Source organism: Balaenoptera physalus (assembly GCF_965194825.1).
Source record: "Balaenoptera physalus genome assembly, chromosome: 10".
NCBI classification, from domain to species: domain Eukaryota; kingdom Metazoa; phylum Chordata; class Mammalia; order Artiodactyla; family Balaenopteridae; genus Balaenoptera; species Balaenoptera physalus.
Genome location: NC_138889.1, coordinates 8,850,230 through 8,873,437, shown reverse-complemented (window position 1 = coordinate 8,873,437; position 23,208 = coordinate 8,850,230). Strand labels below are relative to the sequence as shown.

At 41.0% G+C, this 23,208-nt stretch overlaps 3 protein-coding genes and 1 long non-coding RNA gene across 7 annotated transcripts in view; 1 reads left to right on the top strand and 3 right to left on the bottom strand.

The window, feature by feature from the left end:
* LOC309667468 (uncharacterized protein) overlaps nucleotides 1–7,753 on the bottom strand; it is a 92,412-nt gene extending 84,659 nt beyond the window's left edge. For both annotated transcript variants that reach the window (XR_014267783.1, XM_082475930.1), the window contains exons 1-2: nucleotides 7,621–7,753; nucleotides 3,825–3,921 (exon numbers count right to left, since the gene is read on the bottom strand). The gene's annotated coding sequence lies outside the window, so the exon portion shown is untranslated. The remainder of the gene's footprint in view (nucleotides 1–3,824; nucleotides 3,922–7,620) is intronic.
* Nucleotides 7,754–7,906: 153 nt separating this feature from the next.
* HYLS1 (HYLS1 centriolar and ciliogenesis associated) lies at nucleotides 7,907–20,067 on the top strand. 3 transcript variants are annotated; one of them, XM_082475916.1, is made up of 4 exons: nucleotides 7,907–8,037; nucleotides 11,298–11,347; nucleotides 16,492–16,609; nucleotides 18,734–20,067. In XM_082475916.1, exons 3-4 carry the CDS (start codon nucleotides 16,596–16,598, stop codon nucleotides 19,656–19,658), a joined length of 939 nt encoding a protein of 312 aa, XP_082332042.1. In that variant the 5' UTR covers nucleotides 7,907–8,037; nucleotides 11,298–11,347; nucleotides 16,492–16,595; the 3' UTR covers nucleotides 19,659–20,067. The 3 variants fall into 3 exon arrangements, with proteins under 3 accessions (XP_082332042.1, XP_082332043.1, XP_082332044.1); XM_082475917.1 differs by having other exon boundaries at nucleotides 16,441–16,609; XM_082475918.1 differs by lacking the exon at nucleotides 11,298–11,347 and having other exon boundaries at nucleotides 7,927–8,037.
* On the bottom strand, nucleotides 13,481–16,416 carry PUS3 (pseudouridine synthase 3). The gene is made up of 4 exons (XM_082475892.1): nucleotides 15,555–16,416; nucleotides 14,874–15,439; nucleotides 14,125–14,315; nucleotides 13,481–14,008 (listed from the first exon to the last, which is right to left on the bottom strand). Exons 1-4 carry the CDS (start codon nucleotides 15,927–15,929, stop codon nucleotides 13,698–13,700), a joined length of 1,443 nt encoding a protein of 480 aa, XP_082332018.1. The 5' UTR covers nucleotides 15,930–16,416; the 3' UTR covers nucleotides 13,481–13,697.
* A 135-nt stretch (nucleotides 20,068–20,202) lies between the features above and the next one.
* Nucleotides 20,203–23,187, bottom strand: LOC309667470. The gene is made up of 3 exons (XR_014267787.1): nucleotides 22,840–23,187; nucleotides 22,009–22,221; nucleotides 20,203–20,712 (listed from the first exon to the last, which is right to left on the bottom strand). It is a non-coding gene; the product is annotated as an uncharacterized lncRNA (long non-coding RNA).
* Between the last annotated feature and the right edge of the window lie 21 nt (nucleotides 23,188–23,208).

Genomic DNA, 23,208 nt, shown 5'->3' with positions numbered 1-23,208 from the left:
AAATTAATTAATTAATTAATTTAAAAAATATACATATATATATATATATATATATTTTTAAATTATTTATTTATTTATTTATGGCTGTGTTGGGTCTTCGTTTCTGTGCGAGGGCTTTCTCCAGTTGAGGAGAGCGGGGGCCACTCTTCATTGCGGTGCGCGGGCCTCTCACTATCGCGGCCTCTCTCGTTGCGGAGCACAGGCTCCAGACGCGCAGGCTCAGTAATTGTGGCTCACGGGCCCAGCCGCTCCGCGGCATGTGGGATCCTCCCAGACCAGGGCTCGAACCCGTGTCCCCTGCATTGCCAGGCGGATTCTCAACCACTGCGCCACCAGGGAAGCCCATACATATATATTTTTAAAATGTATTTATTTTTAAATTTATTTATTAAATTTATTTTAAATTTAAATTTATTAAATTTATTAAATTTATTTATTAAATTTATTTTAAATTTAAATTTATTTATTAAATTTATTTATTTTTAAATTTATTTATTTTTATTAAGAAGTTCTTAATGAGGGTGTATGTAACTGGGGTGAGGGTGGGGTGTTAATGTCTCTCTCACCACATGCTCAAGCCAGGCTGGAAAAAGTTTATTTTATATCAGTAAAGAAAATGTCCCTGAGGAAGGAGACAAGATGGTGGAATAGAAGGACTTGAGCTCACCTCCTCTCATGAAAATACTAAAATCACAACAAACTATGAACAACCATTGACAAAAAAGACTAGAACCTACCAAAAAAGATATTATACATCCAAAGACAAAGAAGAAGCCACAGCAAGATTGTAGGAGGGGTGCATACGCAATATAATCAAATCCCATACACGCTGGGTGGGTGACCCACACGCTGGAAAATAATTATATCACAGAGGTTCTCCCACAGGAGTGAGAGTACTAAGCCCCATGTCACACTCCCCAGCCTGGGGTTCTGGAATCAGGAGGAGGAGCCCCCAGAGCATTTGCTTTGAAGGCCAGCAGGGCTTGAATGCAAGAGCTCCATAGAATTGGAGAAAATAGAAACTCCACTCTGGAGGACACACATAAGGTCTCATGCACACCGGGACCTGGGGAAAAAGCAGTGACTTCATAGGAGCCTGGGCCAGACCTACCTGCTGGTCTTGGAGGGTATACTGGCTAGGTAGGGGGTGCCTGTGGCTCACTGTAGGAATGGGGACACTGGTGACAGAGGTATTGTGGAGTGCTCATTGGCATGAGCTCTCCTGGAGGCTGCCATTTTAACACCAAGACCTGGCCCCACCCAACAGCCTGTTGGCTCCAGTGCTGGGATGCCTCAGGCCAAACAACCAACAGGGCAGGAACACAGCCCCACCCATCAGCAGACAGGCTGCCTAAAGTCTTCCTGAGCCTACAGCCACCTCTAAACAGCCCCCTTGACACAGCCCTGTCCACCAGAGGGCTAAGAACCAGCTCCACCCACCAGTGGGCAGGCACCAGTCCCTCCCACCAGTAAGCCTGCACAAGCCTCTAGACCAGCATCACCCACCAGGGGGCAGATACCAGAAGCCAAGAGGAACTATTGATACAATCCTGCAGCCTGCAAAGCAGAGACTGCAAACTCAGTAAGTTAGACAAAATGAGACAGCAGAGGAATATCGTCCAGATGAAGGTACAAGATAAAACGCCAGAAGACCAACTAAGCGAATGGAGATAGGCAAACTACCAGAAAAAGAATACAGAGTAATGATAGTAAAGATGATCCGAAGTCTCAGAAAAAGAATGGAGGCACAGATTGAGAAGATACAAGAAATGTTTAACAAAGACCTAGAAGATTTAAAGAACAAACAGAGTTGAAGAATATAATAATTGAAATGAAAAATACACTAGAAGGAATCAATAGCAGAATAAATGAGGCAGAAGAACGAAAAGGTGAGCTGGAAGACAGAATGGTGAAATTACTGCTGTGGAACAGAATAAAGAAAAAAGAATGAAAAGAAATGAAGACAGTCTAAGAGACCTCTGGGACAACATTAAATACACCAACATTCACATTATAGGGGTCCCAGAAGGCGAAGAGAGAGAGAGGGCCTGAGAAAATATTTGAAGAGACAATAGCTGAAAACTTCCCTATCATGGGAAAGGAAACAGTCACCCAAGTCCAGGAAGTGCACAGAGTCTCATACAGGATAAACCCAAGGAGGAACATACCAAGACACATATTAATCAAATTGACAAAAATTAAAGACAGAGAAAATATAAAAGCAACAAGGGAAAAGTAACAAATAACATACAAGGAAATCCCCATAAGGTTATCAGCTGATTTTTCAGCAGAAAATCTGCAGGCCAGAAGGGAGTGGCATGATATATTTAAAGTGATGAAAGGGAAAAACCTACATCCAAGAATACTCTTGTTCAGATTCAACGGAGACATCAAAAGCTTCACAGGCAAGCAAAAACTAAGACAATTCAGCACCACCAGACCAGCTTTACAACAAACGCTAAAGGAACTTCTCTAGACAGAAAAGAAAAGCCCACGACTAGAAACAAGAAAATTACAAATGGGAAAGCTTAACAGTAAAGGAAAACATATAGTAAAGGCAGGAAATCAAGAGGAGAGCACAAATGCAGGACATTGGAAATGCATGTGAAATTAAGAGACTAGCAACTTAAAGCAATCTTGTATACATATAGACTGCTATATCAAAACCTCACGATAACCGCAACATTAAGGCATCAAAGGGTTTCTTTCCTCCCCAGGGTTCCCCTGTTTCTTTCTTTCAGTCCTACTCTAGGTCAACCCTTGGGCCAATTATTCTCCTAGGTATCTTACTTTCCTTCTTCATTCCAAAATTAAAATCCCTTCTCACAACCTCCTAAGGCTCTGAGAAATCAGGGTCCTTTTCTCTCTGAGCCTCAGGTCGAAACTACTTTCTATGAAGCCACCTAAATGCTGGCTTTACTCTGCTACTTCTCCTTGGACTGTGGGCACAGAAATTTTCCGATATTTTCCCTTCTGCACACAAAAAACTCTACTCGGTTCTTAATTCTTTTACTTCTAAAAAGGTAAACATCTGTAAGAAGTACAGCAGATACAAAGAAACATGGTGTAAAGAAAACCTCATTCACCAACTGGCATGTCCTGTCTAAGACTTTCATTTATAAGAGGTGGTTCTCAGTTGGGGATGGTTTTGCCCCCACAGTTGGCATTTGGTGATATCTGGACACATCTGTGATTGTCATTACTGGGATGCCACTGCATGTAAAGTGTAGAGGCCAGGGATGCTGCTACACGTCCTACAATGTGCAGAACAGTCCTCCCAAACAAAAACTCATCCAGCCCAGAATATCAACAGCGCTGAGGTGGAGAAACTCTGACTTACAACATCACCATATTTCATTCCACATCAACTCATACAACATCTGCCCCTCCCAGCTGGGGCATCTCACTGGTTATTAGGAATTTCAGGACAGGAGTTTTGCTCCTGAGTGAAAGGAAGTAATTAAATGTTCTGATTTAATGGCAGGACATTTAATTTAAAATTTAATCCAACCACACTGAATTCCATTACACACAGAGCTTTGATAGTTGTGGCAAATAACAGCAAATATGAGACATATACCTGCCCTCAAAGAGCTTGATCTTCTTGGGAGGAAAAGAAATACACACTTGGAGAAGTAAGAAGAATAAAAAGCACGATATGAGTATCAGTGCTTAAGACATAAATAAGAATGATTGGGAATAACATACTTGAGTTGGCCCTTAAATAGATTTAAAATGAAAGGGTTTTAGAACTGAAAGCAATTAACATAATATCTAATGTAACTCCATTTAACAGGTTAGAAGAAAAACAAAGAGGAACTAACCTGTCCAAATTATGCTGGCAAATTACTGGGAAGAGAACTCTGGTCTCCTGATTCCTGACCCTTGCTGTTTCATTTACAACCGTTGCCTTTGTGACTGCTAAAAAAGAAGAGAGAGAGATATGAGCAGAGAAGGCCCTGTATGAGCAATGGTAGAAGTGTACATCATCATAGTTATAACAATAATCATTGCTGACATTTGAATGCTTAATGAGTAGACTGGTGAAGGGCTCACATTATGAAGTATCAGAAAGTAAGACTGGAAAGGAATGAGCAGCTTGGGATGAAGAGATAAGATTAAACTAAACAGAATATTAACAGTCTCAGTCTAGGTATTTTAGAAGTTAAGTGAGAAATAAAGGTAAGTGCTATAGGAATTTCAAAAAGGGTCAAATTCCAGTGGCTGAGGGTAATCAGGCATGGCTTGGTGGAAGGGGTAAATTGGAGATGAGCTTTCAAGAGGCATAGGATTTGAAAGGAGATAAGAGGAGAATCTAGATAAGGAAGGGATCCAAAGTTAAATAAACCAAGTGGCTTTGAGGACAGTGAAGAAACAAGACTGACTAGAATGGGAAGCTTGAGTAGAGGGGACCTGGGAAATGAGGCTGAAAAGGCAGGATGGGTCCAGATCATGCAGGGCCCCAAGAAGAATGAATTTACTCTGGCAAAGAGAGACCACTGCAGGTGCTTTAGCAGAATAACTTGATTAATGTTTTAGGACGACCCCTCTGGCAATGATGTATAGGATGGACTGAGCCAAGAGAGATAAAAGGGAAGGCAGAGAGCTATTCTTCTCGTAAGAATAGAATAAAGAATATTATAAAGACTAAAGAATACTATACAATATTTATAATGAAGTGAGTTATTATTCCATAGACACTATGCTAATGTACTTTTTCTCATTTAATTCTCACAGAAAACATACAAAGGAAGTCGAATTATCATCTCCATTTTTACAATGAGAAAATAGAATCAAAGAGAGGCTACATAACTTGCCCAGGTCACGTATCTAGGCAGTGGAGGAGTCAGAATTTGAGCCCAGATAATATGACCCAGAGCCTACAGTCTTAGCTACTATCCCATATTCTTCAGTATTATTAAATGTGTCTGAAAGAATCCAAGAACAAAATAATAGGGCTGAACTAATGATTAGTAGTAAAAAAGGAAATGGAAGGAAGAGAGATGAGACTTTACAAGGGAACAAATGACAGAACTTAATGAGATACGTGGGGATGAGAAAGACTAAAAAATGATCATCTCTTAAGGGGTGAGAGCACAGGGATATGATAATACCATTCACCCTTGGAAATCACAAGGGTGAATCCAGAGGGGAAAGATGAGTAATATTTCAGATATGCTGCATTTGGAAAGATGAAAAGAAATTCACGTAGAAATTCTAATATGCAGATAAGATAGATTTCAGAAACTCAGGAGAGAGTAAGGATTGAAATTATAGATTTTGAAATTATCTCACATAAAATGAATAGTGGAAACAAAAAAACTAATAAGCTCTCCAAGGGAGGAAAAAAAAAAAAAAAGGCCAATCCTTGGGGACCAGCAACAACTGAAAGGCAGAGGAGAGAGGCAGGAGCAGAAACAGGACAGGGTAGTCTCCCAGAGTTCAACAGATGAGAGTTTCCAGAAGAGAGCAGGCTGCCTTCTCTTTTCACTCTGTACTCTCCTGGAAGATCTCATTCTCACCTATTCCTTAAACTACCATCCACACACATGCAAATAAAAGATAAGAGGTCTATAGTTGAAGGAGTTTGAAAATGTCAACAAAGGGGTGAGGTAAGCAAAGATATCATAAAGGAGTGATTAACTTAAACATGAGGATATAACCAGTTGAAAGCAATATTCGAATGCATAAAGATCCTGATGCGTTAATTAAACTAGCTAGGCCAATCAGGGAAAGCATCTGGAAAAGGATGCATTACTACCGAAAGGTAAGGAAACCATGTTAAACTACGTCACTTAGACACAATCAGCAAAATTCAGATTATGGGGAACTTCACGGAACCAACAACCTGGTTCCTTCAACAAGCAAATTGCAAGGGAAAAATATGGAGGTGGAACTTGTAGAATAAGAGAAGCTTGAAAGACATATCAACCAATCACAATGTGTGAAGTGGACTGGGTCCTGGGTTAAACAAGCACAGTAGAGAAAAAAAAAAAATTACGAGGCAAGTAGAAAATTAAACTGGATATTTGATGATATTAAGGAAATACATTAAATATTTTAGCTGTAATAATATTGTGGTTACACTTTTTAAAAGTCCTCTATGTTTTTAGAAATCATACTGCTATATTTATAGCTTTCAGATGCCTGCTATTTGCTTCAAAGAAACACAAGAGGAGTCATGTAGATAGTGATATGGGAGCAGCGAGATTGGCCAGGAGTTAATAATTGCTGGGGCTGGCACTGAGTTCACAGAGCTTCATTTTTTCCTTATGTTTGAAATTTTCCTAAATATATTTTTTTTAAAGATGCAGTTTGGTTTGCAGGAATAGGATTTCCTTCCATATACTGTAGTTTACATGGCCCTGGTTAAGTTTTCTTGACCTGGGTTCAGTGGATTTCAAGGAACCACGAGGATTATCAAATCAAATCTAGACAAAGCTGGAGGAGGAAGTGGTCCACCAAAAAACAGGGATTGAGTTGAACACAAGATACCACTTGAAAGATGACGGAAGATAGATCCTTCAAGTTACTGATTAAAGGGTTTCAAAGATAAAATTTTAACATAAAGGACAACAAGAAACTAATGGGGGGGGGTGTGTTTAAGGAGTTTGTTGAATGAGCAAAGCAGCAGGTAAGAAAAATGACTCTGTCCGCTCTTGTTTCTAAGACAAATTCAATGCCACTGAAAAAGACATGCAGCTATGAGATGACCAAACCTAAACGTGGGATATTTGTTCATGAGAAAAGAATGTGTGCACTAAAGTCGTGTTAAGACACTGGAGATCTAGGGGTCGGGTCATTCAAACTTTCACAAACTACTTCTGTCTTCTTCTTCTTTGTTTATTCCTTCTTCTTTCCCCCAACAAATCCAAAGTGCCTTAGAGGTAGTGCAAAGGCCCTAGGACAAAGGGGTAAGAGTAAGAGGTAATATGAAGTTTGGAGGAAAAGGTTACAGATTATTTTCTCCCTCTCACTGACTCCTGAATTTAATAGTGTAAATTAAACTTGTCACCTTCCTATTTGTTGTGAGGTGGGGTACAGAACGCTCCGGACGAGGAGGACAAGTTGCTTTAGTTAGGTTGCAGGGCAGTGACGAGAACACTGAGCTGTGACGACCTCTACCGTTTTTCTTTTCTAGGTCTCACCGTCAGCAACTCCCAAAGCACTAGACCTTTTCCCCCAGGTACGTAAACAAAACAAAACAAAACAAATTTAAGGGTAAGATTATGCGAAGGGAGCAGACGGGAGCATTCCAGAGGAAAACCACAAGCGAGGCCTCGTTCACCCAAGGAAGTTGGAGTGGCGGGAGCAGTTTGACAGTCACGTCGGCACGGGCTGGAGACACAGCAACGGGTCAAATCAGAGAGCCTCGGAAACCGCGGGAAGGACTCTCTGCGGATGCGCGTCCGGTCTTTATACGGAACCTGCGCGAATCAGACTCCAGGGCGACCGTCAGGAGGCAAGAGGCGAGGTCGGGGGAAGTGGCTCCAACCCGGCTCTGAGAGCCGCACTCCCCGGTGTCTCGCAGCCCCGCAGCCGCCGGAGCAGGGAAGGGAGGAGACTGATTCCCCGGAGGTGGACGGACCGTTTAGAACACCTCTCCCCAAATCCAGCTACCTCGCTGTTAACCGAAGCTTGAGAGTCCTCTCCTCCCCTTCGGGGACACCTAAAAGCGACGCCGCAACGGTTCCGGGTTACGCACTGGAGCTCGGCGGGTGGCGGCCCTGCCGAATCCAAGCCCGGAGTCCCAGGCCTCCTCCCGCCCATGGGGGAGGGCCAAGAGAAAATAGGCACCAATCGAAATGTACACTTGGAAGACGTTCACCCTCTGGGCCAATAGGAAGGAGGAGGGCGGGGCCGAGGGGGGCCGTTCGCTCTTTGGGTTTAAATCTGGGCGGCCGGGCGGTTAACGGTAGCCTGGGTGCGTTTGCGGGCCCTGCGCCTGCGCGAGCTGTGGGACGCTAACTGAAACCTGCTGTACTACGGTAGCGGGGCGGCGGGACTTGGTGCGGCCGCTGGACGTCTGCTGGACCGGTAAGCGGGCAAAAGCGGGGAGAGATGGTGCACGGGCTCCCCAGGGCCGCCCGCCCACAGCTGTGGAGAGGTCAGGTTCTGAGTAGGGCGGCATTGGAGTTTCCCTCCCCTGGCTGCCGGTCTCCCCAGCGCGCCGTACGGAGCCTTGACGCTTCGGCCGAGCCCAGGTGTGCGGCCTGCGGAGGCACGTGTGAGCGGCGCCGTGCGTGCCCCCGGCGCGTTCGACCCCTCGAGGTCACGATGTGCGCCAGCTGCCGGTCCACTGCCAACCCGGCGCCCGCAGCGGCGAGCACCCTCGTGGTCGCCGCTCTGCGAGGTGGACGGGGCCGAGGGGCCTGTGGGCAGCGGAACCGGTGCCCGCGGGGCAGCCGGCTTACCCGGAGGCCGTGATCGTCCGAGACGATAACCACGCCCCGGGCCAGCTGGTGCAGACGCTGGTCTTTGTTGTCGTCGTGAAGGAAGAAAAGTCTTCTGTCCCTCTAGTTTCACCTTTTATGAACTTCCGGATGTCACAGTGCGAGAAGCTCTTTCCCTAATGAGTTAGGAAAGTGTGTAAAATTGAAGAATCCTATAGTCCTGCCCCAGAATAAAGAAAGAAAAACAACTTTTTTTTTTCTGGTTATAAGAAGTATACAATCTCAGTATTTGTAGAAATAAATCCAAGCACTATTAAGTACATATTTAAAAAGGAAGAAAATACTCGAGATTCTATCAGCCACAGATCAAAAAAAAAAAATCAGTGTTCATATTTGGGTTTACTTAAGATGTATTCATTATGAGTATATATTTACATGATTGGAAAATGTATTTGTTTTTATATAATTGTGTATTTTGAATATAACAAAGTATATTCATTTAAAAAGCAGATTATGCCTTATTTAGTTCCTAATAGTTTAGGAATAAGTGATTTGATCCATGCCAAATGTAGATATGCATTATCATTTTTTAAAAATATTTATTTCTTTATTTGGCTGCGCCGGGTCTTAGTTGTGGCACGCGGGATCTTCATTGTGGCATGCGAACTCTTAGTTGTGGCCTCTGGGATCTAGTTACCGACCAGGGCTGGAACCCAGGCCCCCTGCATTGGGTGTGCAGAGTCTTAGCCACTGAACTACCAGGGAAGTCCCTGCATTATCATTTTTAATGGGTGCATGGTATTTCTTGCTATGGCTCTACTATACCATGTATTATTTAACCTATCCCCTAATGATGGACATTTGTTTTTCCAATTTCTTCATCAACAGAAAATAGCATGGTAGTGGTTACTTGTACATGTACATGTTTGCGTTCTTGTCCAGTTTATCTCCTTAGAATAATTTCTTGGAAACGGACTGTGGCTTAGAAATTATGGTACATTTTAAATTCTGATTCATAGTGCCAAAGTGCCCTCTAGAAAAACTGTCATCTCCCCTCCGCACCCTCCCCCCACACATAGTACACAGTGTAAGAGTACTTATTTCTCCACACTCCAGCCAGCACTGGGTACTGAAAAGTCTTACCAATCTAGAAGGATAGCTTAATGTTTTTGTTTGCATTATTAATGAGATGAAACATCTTTTTCTATGTTTATTAGTCATTATTTCTTCGGTAAATCATCTGTCTTTTCCCTATTCTGCTGGTGTTTGTACCTTTTAATAGCTTTCTAATAGGAATTTGAATTAGTGATTTTGAACCTGTTACAGTATTTCCACTAGTTTGTTGTCTCTTTGGATTATGGTTGTCTTTTTTAGGGTGTTTTGTTTTCTTTTGTTCTAATACTTTTGTTCTTGAAGCTGCATGCTTTCCTTCCGAGAGGTAGAGAAATTTGTTCTAAATCTGCAGTAGCCTCCCAGCAAAGTTTAGAATCTAACTAGTGATCCAGCCCCACTATTCCAATTTAAAATCCTTCCCTTCCACCCTCAAAATCCTTTCACTTGCAACTAGGTAAACATGGGACACAGAATTGCTTAAGATTTTGACCAGAAGGTACTGTTGGGTATTTTGGTCAATATCATCTGTATTTATCTACAGAATACAAGCTGTGCTAGCTTCTATGTGAAAGTTTCCCCCTAAGTAAGGAGAAAGGATTATCAGGTCTTTATATTAAAAAGAAAGAAAAAACTGACAGCTACTTGTGGACCTTATTAAATTTTATATTTTATTATTTGCAAACACCTATCTTCTTCATACATTCGAGAAAGAAAAAGTGTACAATAATTTAACTGCAAAGAAAACATGTTAATCATAGTATAGTATACTACACATGCCATAAAAAAAATCTCTTTGGGCTTTAGTATTGGAATTCTTCCAGCCCATTCCAGCCCAGAGTCCTGTTCCATTTCTGTCCCTACTTTCCTCTGTTCTGTGTTTATCTTTTTAGTAGGTAGTTTTGTATTGCATGAACATTGAAATGAATGGTGTAATACTTCTCACAAAGCACCATTTTATTTATATATATAATATATATACTTATATATTACATGTTATATCTATTACATATGTAATATCTATAAAAACATATACATATAAAATCTCATTTAAACTTCACAACCTGTTGAAATAATTCCTTCCATTTTTCCAGTGAAGAAAGAAAAAGCTAAGCCCTACTTTACTCCTCACATTCATTTAGTGCCTACCATCGGTCTGACTCTGGAATTTATACAACGTATTATACAATACAGATAAATGAAGTAATTCTTCAAAGTTACATTTTGGGACTTCTGATTTGCTTCATCTATGATGATTGTCCTGAGTTTTTCTGTGGGTAACTGCCAAAAGTAATGTCATTAGATCCTTATTCTTCTAGATTTGATAATATAACCTGGTTAACCTTGAAAGGATTTCACTTAAGATCAAAGACCCTGGACTTCCCTGGTGGCGCAGTGGTTAAGGACATGGGTTCGATCCCTCGTTCAGGAAGATCCCGCATGCCGCGGAGCAACTAAGCCCGTGTGCCACAACTACTGAGCCCGCGCGCCTAGAGCCCATGCTCCGCAACAAGAGAAGCCACCACAGTAAGAAGCACACTCACTGCAACGAAGAGTAGCCCCCACTTGCTGCAGCTAGAGAAAGCCTGCATGCAGCAACGAAGACTCAACGCAGCCAAAAATAAATAAATAAATTTATTTTTTTAAAAAAAGATCAAAGACCCTGATCCTCTCTTTTGCTTCTATAGAATCTGCTAAGCATGGCTTTTTAGTTAGTGCTTTTTGTCCCATGTATCATTTCTTTATAGTTGATTTTTTTTTTTGAGTGATTCCCTAAACTCTGTTCTTTTCTAGGTTTTTCTTTGACTTGAAAACTAATGCCAGTGAAAGTACATTGAAATAAGGTAGGAACCTGAAAAAAATAAAATGCTTTGGTTTGTCTTTACATGTTTAAGTGGGGATATTTTGCTATGCTCAGTGATTACGCTATCTTTACATCAAAATTAAAGGAGAAAGCAGTCATATTTTAAGGACATTTACGCTATCTTTACATCAAAATTAAAGGAGAAAGCAATCATATTTTAAGGACATTTAGGGTATTATGAAATGTTGGCAGATCAAGTCCCAAAAACTGATGACGTGATTCAAACTCCAGAAGACCTGGATCGTACAATTGGCAATTTAGAAAAAATCTTACTTCGTCCAGCTATTTCCCCATCTCTAAAATGGGGCTCTTTTCTGGTTCCTACTCTGCTAGAATGTAAAAGCTATTGTGTCTTCTTGCTCTTCAAAACTACAGGGTCACTTCACTTCCTTATACTATTTTATTTCCTAAACTTGGAACCCTTTCAGTGAAGTCTTCTTTCTGTGGCCCATCCACTACTGAGCATCAGTGTACTATCTCTATGTTAGTTTTGTTTCTAATTGTCCCATCTATTATTATACTTTACCTAGCAGCTTGAGGGTATAAATCATATTTGTATACCTGGAGTTTTGAATATAGGTAGGAACAAACTAATTATTTGTTGGCGGTAAATAAAACTTTGGATTTCATATAGTATATATTATTATATCATAAATGTGGACTAGCAATGCACTCTGATGTGATGAAAATTGTTACTATTGAGGCAGAAGGTCTGACTTCATTTACTTTGATGTTTATTGTTTTAATTGCTATAAAGGATAATGTATTATTTAAGAGAACTTTAAACTCTTCTGAATGAATATTGGTGTTTATAAGTCATATTTTGAGGGTTACTTATCAACTTTGAGAACAAGCAAAGCCCCACCTCATTTTCCTGTCCTAGTGTGTGTCTCCAGAATGTGCTTAAATCTGAAATGTAGGAGTTATCCTGAAAGGTCCCTGCTTTCAATGTCATACTCACTCAACCACAAAGTCCTGTTGCTTCTCCTTTCTCAATCTCAAATTCACCTACTTGTCTCCGTTCCCCTTTCTGCAAATCAAGTCTAGGCCGTCATCATCTATTTCCTTGATTGCTCCAACAGCCTCTTAATTGGTCCCACTGTCTTGCCCTCTTGCAATGCACAGTAAACCCAGAGCAATATTCTTCCTACACAATTCTGGCTCTTAATTTTTTTTTTTTCCAGTGGCTCTCAAGATAAAATTTAAGCTTTTTTAGGAAGGCCTACAAGGCTCTAAAACATGACCCTTGCTTACCTTTCCTAACTGTGCTATTATCACTCTGAAGCCGTACTACTGTATTTACAGTTACCTGAATGCAAATGCTGTAACCTTTAACCTTTTATACAGCTGCATCTTCTGCCTTAAACACAATTAAAGCTCTGCTACTTTATCCCCACTTTAATTGACTCCCCCTTGTTCTGCAAGATTTAGCTTGCATGTCTCCTCTTTATAAGAGCTTTCCTTAAACCACTAGGCCAGGGATTGGTAAACTGCATGGCCTGTTTTTATATGGCCCGTGGGCTAAGAGTTTTTTCTGCACGTGTAAAATGTTAAAAAAAAAAAAAAAAAAGGGCTTCCCTGGTGGCACAGTAGTTGAGAATCTGCCTGCCAATGCAGGGGACACGGGTTCGAGCCCTGGTCTGGGAAGATCCCACATGCCGCAGAGCAACTAGGCCCGTGAGCCACAACTGCTGAGCCTGCGCTCCGCAACAAGAGAGTCCGTGATAGTGAGAGGCCCCCGCTTGCCGCAACTAGGGAAAGCCCTCGCACAGAAATGAAGACCCAACACAGCCAAAAATAAATAAATTAATTAATTTTTAAAAAAAAGAAAAAATATCCTTTATAAAAAATTTTTTTAAAAAAAGGACTATGCAACAGAGACAATTTGTGGCTCACACAGCACTAGACTGATAAGCTTCATAAGAGATGCTGTGCCTTACCCACTTGGGTCATTTTCAGGTATCTTGCCTGGCACTAAACCAGTTAATCAAATATATCACTTACTAAATTTTGTATTTTTAATTTTTGACACTTGGGCAAAGCTCTTTATGAGAATTCAGATGAGTAGTAAATATCTCATTTGCTTTTAAAAAGGACAGCACAACAAATCAGACACTTGCAGGATCTGGCTTTAATGAACGTGAACACAAGGCACAGGTTTCCAGGTGTATGTAAACATATGTCCATTTTAAAATTACTTTTTGCTTCTTCCATCTCTAATTCTCTTGGACAGGAATGAAAGAATGTTTAAATTCTTTCTTATTCAAGCAAGAACTTCTTTAGCCTAATGGTTTTCTGTTGCCTCCTAGATCTTGGTGAGTTCTCTATGGTTAAATGATGCTTTTAATTTCTGTATCAACACAAACTCTCTTTGTTGGTTTCTCCAAAATAGTATTTTCTTCCTCTAGTGTGTCATTACAGTCCCTTTTGGCTTTTGTTTCTTCGTCATGGGATAAATGTGGGTGCTCAATGCGTCCCCTACGTACAAAATGCTGGATCCGGGATTCTAATCCTTGGCATTTAGGACGATCCATTAGGGGCTTATAAGTGCGCATTTTCACTCCTTCTACAAAGGCACTGGTCTGCTTTATGACAGAGGGCTTAACGTTTCTCCATTCTATCACTCCATCCATCTTTGGTCCTATAATGTATACAATCAAGCATTACATGGATACTTTACCACAATAGAATCACCTCCAAACTTTATGTGAATCTCCCTCCCCCATAACCCTGTATAACTCTGGTTCCCTGTCATACCTGTCCTACAGGGTACCGCAACAGAGTCCAGTCCTTGTAGCATACTGTACAGCATCTGAGTTTTAACAGCATGATTAGCCCAGAGTTGCTGAAGGTGGGTAACATTGAACTCCTGAACTTCCCGGTCATAGATCCACTTAATATTTTCAAACTTACAGTCATACAAGACTAAAGGAAATTCTACAGCCATACTAGAGAGAAAGAGAGAAGAAACAGAGTATGAGAATACACAGCAGCCATCCAACAATTCTTAAAAAACAGGATTAGTTGGGTTAAAAGGAGGGGGAAAACTTTGTCAATATTGAGTATCTAATAGTTAAGAAAATAAAACACCATCCCTAACCTGGAACAACTTTATAATTAAAAAAAGAAAAAGGCAGCAAACCATGGATCAACTAGTTAGGCTTGGTCTACATTAAATTTTAGTGGTAACAAGTCACCTAGAAGTGAGCTGACTCGGGCCCACCATAATGCTATAAAATTATTTAAGGGGCCTGGTCCAAACACCGGTTTCTTACTGAAGGGATAGAACAGTAACAGAAGAAAATTAAAAGATACCACTCCCTGCTACATGTTCATAACATTCTACAAGTTAAGAGTAAAAGCTTCATGAAAGCAGGATCTTAGTTATTTAGACAATGGTGGGGAGAGGAAGAATATTTTAAAATATATTCTTACATATCTCAGGGCAATAGCTGTTTTATTTTGGGGGTCTGGGTGTTTCCTTGTTTCATTTTTTTAAAACTTACCTGTATTGAGGCTTCTGGGGATTTTTCTCTATGTTCAGCAGCTCATCAATAACCTCTGGCTTCTCCATTCCTTGGCCAATCAGAAAAAGGATAGCCATCATACAGCGGACTTGATGGTAAAGGAATGCCTGGCCAATCACTTCAAACTGACATAACTGAAAGGGTTCTTGCCATCTCTCCTCAGCCAGGCTCTGGCCTACTAGCTGCACTTGAGCGGACAGAATAGTCCTCTGAAAATTAATCACCCCGTTGGCTACATCCATTTTACATAAGTTCCTAAAATCATGTGTGCCAACATACTTCTGAGCTGCATAGTTCATGGTTACAATGTCTAAGTCAGCACAAGGGAAGAAATAGCGGTAGGTCCTCTCAAGACAGCTGAACCTAGCACTGAAGCTAGGTTCCACGGGAGCCCAGGCCAGTACACGGATGTCTGGAGGGAGCACCCGATTGAGAATGTGGGTATAACGGATCTCTGTAGCTGCATCGTTGACTTCATCTTTTAAATTAAAATCCTCTGAATCCCTGCCCTTTGGAAAGTGAGAACGTAGGTCAAGAGAAATCACCTGTGGAATTAGAGAAAGATATTGTTTTACAGATACAAATAATCTGAATCCTCAGTATGTACACCTAGAATATATTGGTATTGCTCGCTTTGTGGAACAGTACAATGGCCCTTACCTGTCCAAAGGCACTAACTCCTTTGTCTGTTCGCCCACACCGGTGATAGTTGGATGTCTGTCTGTTTTCTACTAGTCGAGTCTTGGTTAGAGCCTCAAACAGTTTCTCTTCTATTGTATTGTTTGTGTTTTCCTGACTGGCAAAGCCCTGATATCCCCAGCCCAGATAGGCTATCTTTAGGGCTACATGTCTTCGACCGTGAGCACTGAAATCAAATGCACGCTTAGCTTTTACAGCTCCTGAAGAATTTTCTCTAACGTTTGAGTCCTTGTTGTTGGCCTGTTCTTTTTTAAGTCTCTGTACCTCCTGCTCCAGTTCTTGCACTCTTTTTAGGAGTATCTCAGTCTGGATTCTTTCTATGTCATTTTCAGCCATGATAAGACAACCTCAGGAATAAAAAAATCGTAGAGATCCACCCTAAATGAAGAGAGAGTGAAGAGGTACAATTTTAGTGCTGATTGCTTTGGTGATGTCAATATCATTCCATTATGTTCAAATAGTATCTAAGATTTAATTTGATGCCTAAAGGATATGGACTTTTGATTCTGCCCAGGGATACAAGCATTAGCTTTATTATGGGTTGATCATTCCAGCTGTTACTCTTTTCCATCCTGTCTGGCCAATTCACAGTGGAAAGGGAAAGTAGCATCAAAAAAATATTCAGCTAGCATTGTTAAGAGTAGTCAGAATTTACGGAATATGTATATTTCATTTCTCTCTTCTTCATGAGCTGAGATGACTGAGGACGGATGTTATTGATATTTTTTCCCCTAAAACATTTCCTTTTGACTTCTCATTATATTTGTCCCATCTTTCCAATCATAAGATCTGTTTATATGGAATATTTATGTCTAGTCCAAGTTTCTATTGCTTTCCAATATTTCAGATAAAATTAGTGGCTTGTATGTTCTATCTAATACTCAGTTCCTTCTTAAAGGTGGTACAATAAGAGCTGGCTTGATGGAAGAAACTTGTCAGTGATTGTACTTCATATTGGAAGTAGAATCTGGAGTCAAGATTTTCCTACTTTAAGCAGTTTTGATGGCAGAAAGAAGGTAATTAAGCATCAAGATCTTTAAGTCAAATTTAATGCATGTCCTGATAAAAGATTTCTGTACCTCTAGGAGTTAAAAGTCACTCTAGATAATATAGATATCAGTGTTGAAATTCCTGGCATATTGCAATAATCTGAGGACAACTGTACTATATCTGTAATACTGGGACAGTACTAGACAATCTTTGACTGATGGTTACTTTAGTTAAAGAATATCATCTCCACATCTGTTCTAAGGCTGACTAGGTTATCTAAGTCTAGGTAGCTCATTTAGTTTTTTGCTCTTTGAGTTTCTGTATCTATGATAGATGAAAAGTTTAAATGTAAAAAATGAAACTATAAAAGTACTAGAAGAAAACGTAAGATAACTTTCTTATAATCTTGTTGAAGTAGGAAAGGCATTTATAAGTAAGGCACTGTAGAAACCCAGAAACTGTAGAAAACCAAAAAAATGTGACTACCTAAAAATATGTTTCTACCAGCAAAAAGTCAGCAGGTAAATAACAAACTGGCAAGAAAAATGTAAAGATGGTATGTATTCCATGAATATATAAATCAGTTTTAATATAAAGATCAACAAGAAAAAAATCCAACAACCTGAGGTAAATGGAAACAAGCATTTCATACAAAAGGGAAAAAAAGCTTGTAAATGTATGAAAAGATGCTCAAATTTACTCAATTTAAATAAATGCCAATTTATATGAGAAGTATTTTCTTTACCAAACTGACTGCAAAGAGGGGAGAGGGTTTGATAGTATACCACCTTGGAGAGAGGAAGGAGAAACAAGATCTGGAATATACACTCAGTACAACTTCTTTAGAGGGCATCTAGCAACAGCTATCAAAATTGAGCACATACATACCTTTTGACCCACCTATTCCATTTCTAGAAATTTAACGTACACATATGCTTGCACAAGTATTTAAAAACTTACAAGATATTTGTTGTAACATTCGTTTTTAAGAACAAAAGACTAAGTCTAAAATCAGTCAGGGACAGGCTGAATAAATTATGGTACATCCTTACACTGGAATTCTGTGTACCTTTAAACAAAATGAAGTATGTCTACATGTACTGAAACAGCTGGATCACCAAGACTATCTTTAAGGTTCAGAAGAGTTGTATAATATGTTCCTTTATGGTATAAAAGTGCATATGAATATGGAAAATTACTGGAGAAATTATAAGAAGCTGCCTTTGAGAGTGAAACTTGGTTTGGGTGGTGTGAGGTGGGGAGTCCTTGCTTTAAGCTACATGTATATGTATTCGTTTTTCAGCTTAAGAAGAAAAATAGTAGAGACACAGGAAATACTGGGCAGTAGATACCTATTCTAGATCCAGTCAGGAAACTGGCATTGGGTATTTGACTGGTTGGTTTGGGTACTAAAAGTTAATTCAGTGACAGGCTGTTGGGATGAACATAGTTAGTTTGGCAGCTGAAGGCGTGTTATTTCTTAAGCATAAGGAGTGTATGCATTTATATTACTGCTTTTGTGATGGTTTTTTGAATTAAATCACTCTCATGGTTAAAAGCAAGGACTCTGAATCCAGACTGCCTGAGTTAGAATTCCAGCTCCACCACTTACTAGCTGTGTAACCTTGGGCTGTTTGATCTCTCAATGCCTCATGTTACTCATCTGTGAAAAGAGGATACTAAGAGTACCTACCCCACAGTTGTGAGGATTACACGAATTTAATAAATGTGAAGCACGAAAAACAGTGCTGGATACATAAAGTGTCCCTCTAAGTACAAGTTACATAATGTACATTAAGTATTGTGCCCCATATCATTAGTCTCTTGAGCTTTTCTCATGCCTGAACTCACCTATCCTAGGAGCTACTAAAGGTGGCAAGACTACCAGGCAGTAAACGTGGGAGTGAATAAGAAGAGAGTGGAAATGAAAGCGGTTAATAAACTCTCGAGTTGAGTTAATGCCCCTCCAAAGTGCTCCCCTACTGCCCGTACTAATCTGTATTTTACTATATACTTAACTGTTCTACTTATGACTGCCTTAGCCATTCTTTCTCCATTTCACTGCTATAAAATAGTACACAAGAAGTGAATGAACGATTTTTGAACTGGAAATTTATTACTAGAAAACTGATCGGTGTTTTCTCTTGCAGGTCCTACAGTGTAGGGGAAGCAGTGGAGGAACTTGTGGGACCTGATGGACAAAAATGGGCCAATATGGATCCAGAAGAACGAATGTTAGCAGCTGCTACAGCTTTTACCCGTATCTGTGCAGGGCAGGGTGAGGGGGGTGTCAGGAGAGCAGCCCAGTGCATCCCATGTGATCCCTACAGTAAAGCCTCAGTAACCCCAGGAACGCGACCTGCTCTTCCTGTGCAACTGCATTACCCACATATAGAAAGCAATGCCTCTTCAGAAGCAGTCTCAGAGGCCTCCCAAAGACTCCGAAAGCCCGTGATGAAGAGAAAGGTGCTGCGTCGAAAGCCAGGTGGGGAAGTATTAGTGACGGATGAGTCGATCATCAGTGAATCAGAGTCTGGTACAGAAAGTGACATGGATGTCTGGGACTTAAGACAAAGGCTGATGAATCTGCAGTTCCAGGATGACAGGGAATCTCCAGTTGATGTTTCACAAAAATTTAGTCTACCACGTGAATACCAAGGAATTTCTCAAGATCAGCTCATTTGCTGTCTACGAAGAGAAGAAATGGGCCCTCCAGCTTATGAACAAGACCTGATCGTTGCCAGCCGACCCAAGTCCTTTATTCTCCCAAGGCTGGACCAGTTGAGCCGAAACCGGGGCAAGGTAGATCGGGTAGCCCGCTATTTTGAGTATAAACGAGACTGGGACTTGATGCGGTTACCTGGTGAAGATCATAGGAAGGAATTACGCTGGGGTGTCCGAGAGCAGATGCTTTGTCGTGCAGAACACCAATCCAAGCCTCAGCACATATATGTTCCAAACAATTACCTAGTACCAACTGAGAAGAAACGATCTGCCCTTCGTTGGGGTGTTCGTTGCGACCTTGCAAATGGTGTGATGCCCAAGAAGCTTCCCTTCCCTCTTTCTCCTTCTTAAGTCTTTTTTTTTTTAACCTGTCTCTCCTTTCACAGCATTGTTTGGGATAACCTGGTTCTTAACCTCTCTCCTTTTACTTAAATAGAAACAACTAACTCAAAAGACCATGGAACACAGAGTAAGGACTTCACCCATCACTGGTCTTTCCTAGGTATATGTCACATTGGTATCGGATACCACTTAACTTCCAAATTACCACTCATACCTAGCAATTGCAAGAGGAATCATGCCAGGAAAGGAAAAACAGACCTGGTCTTTCTGTTTTGTCAGACTAGTAAGCAAAGCCAGCACTATTTCTGTTTTATAAACTTGTTACCTTTGGCCAGTGTGAGTTGCTGTTTTTATGAGTGTGTTTTTAAAGTTGCTGGGTAGTAAGCTTATCTATTAAAGAATTTTGGAAATTTGTGAATTTGACCTTATTGTTACTTAGATACTTCCCAAAGATGATCTCAAACCTAGGTTATGATTCTGCTTCCAATCATACTCCCCATCATACTCTCACCACCTAAATAATGAGAGCCAAAGGGAATGAACAAAAGCCTGCCCTTTACACACAGTCCTAAAGGAGGGAAGGTAACAGCATAGATACCTTTGTTACTAAAGGAATATAGTAAATCCAGCTAACTGTTTTAATAATTTTTAATAGATGCTCAATAACAGCACTGTGTGACATGCAAGATTCTAACCCAAGTTTTGTTTCAGAATTATTTCAGCAATATATTGCCCTCCATTTGTTACTTCTAGAATGCCACAGTTTTTATAATTTGCCACTAAGATTTTCTTAGAAATTATGCCTGTCACTTGAAGGCTAATCCCACTCTGCAACAGAACTTCAAACTCCTAGCAGCTGGAACCAGATGGAGAGATAATAACCAAAATGAATCTGGTCTATTAGGGTACAGACCAAATCACTAATTTAGCTCACCTGAACTTGGATCTATTTGTTCCTGATGCTTCTGGTCCAAAAACACCTAAACTCTGGAGGTTGTCAGTTTTAGCATTTAAGCCAGAAGAGTGACAGCAGAAATAGCTTGCTTGTTCTAGGAAAAAACAGCTGTGTAACAAAAATGAATGACCTTGACCATTACTATCTGCTAAAATACATTTTCTCCGTAATATTTAAGCGACATTATTCATTCATTCACGCACCCAGTTCCATTGTTAGGCATTCATCAGGGAAAGTAAGAATCAGTGACTCAAAGATATATGTAGGATACATTCACTGCAAATACGTAAAAACTGCAAACTACCCAACAACAGTGAAGAAATTAAACGTTAGACTATTAGTCACTGGAAATCTATGGTAAGCTAATAGAAAAATGCAAATTAGGTCAAACAAGTTGCAAACTGTACCATACAATCTCAGTCATACTGCACACGCAAGGCACAAGGAAAGATCAACACACCTAACTCTAGGTGGTGGGATTAAAGGTAGTTTTTATTTAAACCTCTGTTTTTTAAAAGTTAAAAGCCACATGGCACTTTTTACATACAAATTACAGCAAAACAATGATTTACATCTTCATATCTCAAAGACCAATATTACCGGATCAAAAAGTTTCCGAAGTGATTATCTAGTTCAACCCCTTATATAACCGAAAAGCTAGTCCAAAGGGGTTAAGCGAGTAATAAGACATTTTGGGGAAAAGAGGACTCCTGACGGGTGAAGCACAGTGGTTCCCAAAGAGCCATGTAATACCTGGAGGGGGGGCCACCAAATTACCATAAAGGAATTTCGTGCGTGCGCTAAGCATTGACTGTAAACATTAAAACAGCCGTCGCTAGACTTTCGATGTATTTTTTGAAGTTAAAAAGGTTTAGTCTCGAAAATATTAGTAACCAGTGGAAATAGTAGAAAGAGCATTCCCCATGATAAACTTTTAAACCAAAGAAGGAAGCAGGGGTAATAGCCAAAGGATTAGGAAACACGCACTATGATCATTAACACTGGAAAGTAATCCCCCAAACAATTTGAAAATCGTTGCCACGCCTGCCCACCCCACATACTACTGGGATCCCGACCTCTACTAATATTTCGTTTTATGAGCAAACAAAATTCTAACTGAGGCAGAAGAGATTACACTCCGCAGTCCCAGGGTCCTCAAGGAATAGAATTAAAGAAGCTCCTACTGCTGCACGTTTCTGACAAGTGCTCCAAGAAGCACCAGACACAAAAACACGGTCTTTAGCGAGTTCCCATTTCCATGCTCTAAAGAGCGCTTTCCTGAAAAGATCAAGGTATGGGAACAGGGGCTTAGAGGGAAGAAAGAAACGTCCATCTGTTTGTCCATCTGCCCGTTCCCCTTTGAATAACCCAGAAAATAACCCACCCCAAAACCCCCACATTTACCTTCCGGTCGTCGGCCACGCAGCTTTTCTCGAGACAGGAAGCTGTCCCTTTGCGTCGTCTACGCACGCGTCCGGGGCCTCATGGGAAATGTAGTCCATCTTCATGGGAAATGTAGTTCTAAGAGCCGGGAGTGCAGGCTTGACGCTGAAATCTGCCTAATGTTTTCTAATCTAGTCACCATTTGTCCACCTCCAACAAGGCAGAATCTGGGTCCTGCGGTAGGACAAGAATAAAAGGATAATTTCTAGTGCGCTAAAACAATAGAAAACTAAAATTAAAGAACTTGGTCTTATTTTATTCGTACTTAAATTAGTAGAAAGTTATCATTGAGAGTCAAAAACATTTACAATTAGAATCCACATGGAAAGGCTGAAAAGGAATGTGATCATCTCAAAACAGACGACTGAGGTGTCCGAGAGTGACCGAACAGGGATGGGGAGTCTTGCTTCAGTACCACGGAGAGATCATAACTAGGTTTTGTTTGTGCGTTTTTCTAGAGATGCTGATCGAAACCGCAAGACTCCAGTTAGAAAACTGGCGGTGGGGGAGGGGTGGGGATTTGGTTCTTTTGTCCAAATTTAGCAGTCATTAGTGCACAGAATCTATCCCGGATTATGCAGGTGAAGGTAGGAGGTGAAGGTTGTACCGAAAGGGAAACGGTTTTCTCCGGATTGCTTTACCAAGAGGCGCGTATCAGAATTAAAATGAAAATAAGCCAGTATGTGGAAACATCACAGGTATCTAGTAACAGGTACGGTAGTTAGAGCTTGAACAACTTTACTTCCTCTCTGCATCTTTCGCATTCGAATTCATTTGTCAGATGAAACTCACCAATTCTGACTCTCCACTTTCCTATGCCATTCACTAGCCTTTCTGACATCTTGCAACAAAGAAGCGGAAACTTCGGGGGGACGCGGCCACGAGAGCTTGAAGCGGGGTGGAGGGGTCCTGCCTCACCACCAGGAGAACAGTCTGGGGAGAGGGTGGTGGGGTAGGAGCGGTAGGACTCTCGAATCCGTATGGAGATTGCTGCCGCTTAGAGTCCCACGCTGCTGTTGGCTCAGCAGAGGTCAGCCGCGGGCGAAAGTTCACCACGATAACGCCCCTGCCGGGTTTCCAACGCCTGGCGCTGACTGGGGGACTGGTAGACCACTACAGCCCGCTCCCTCCTGCGCGGACCCCGCCCTCCTTCCCCGACTC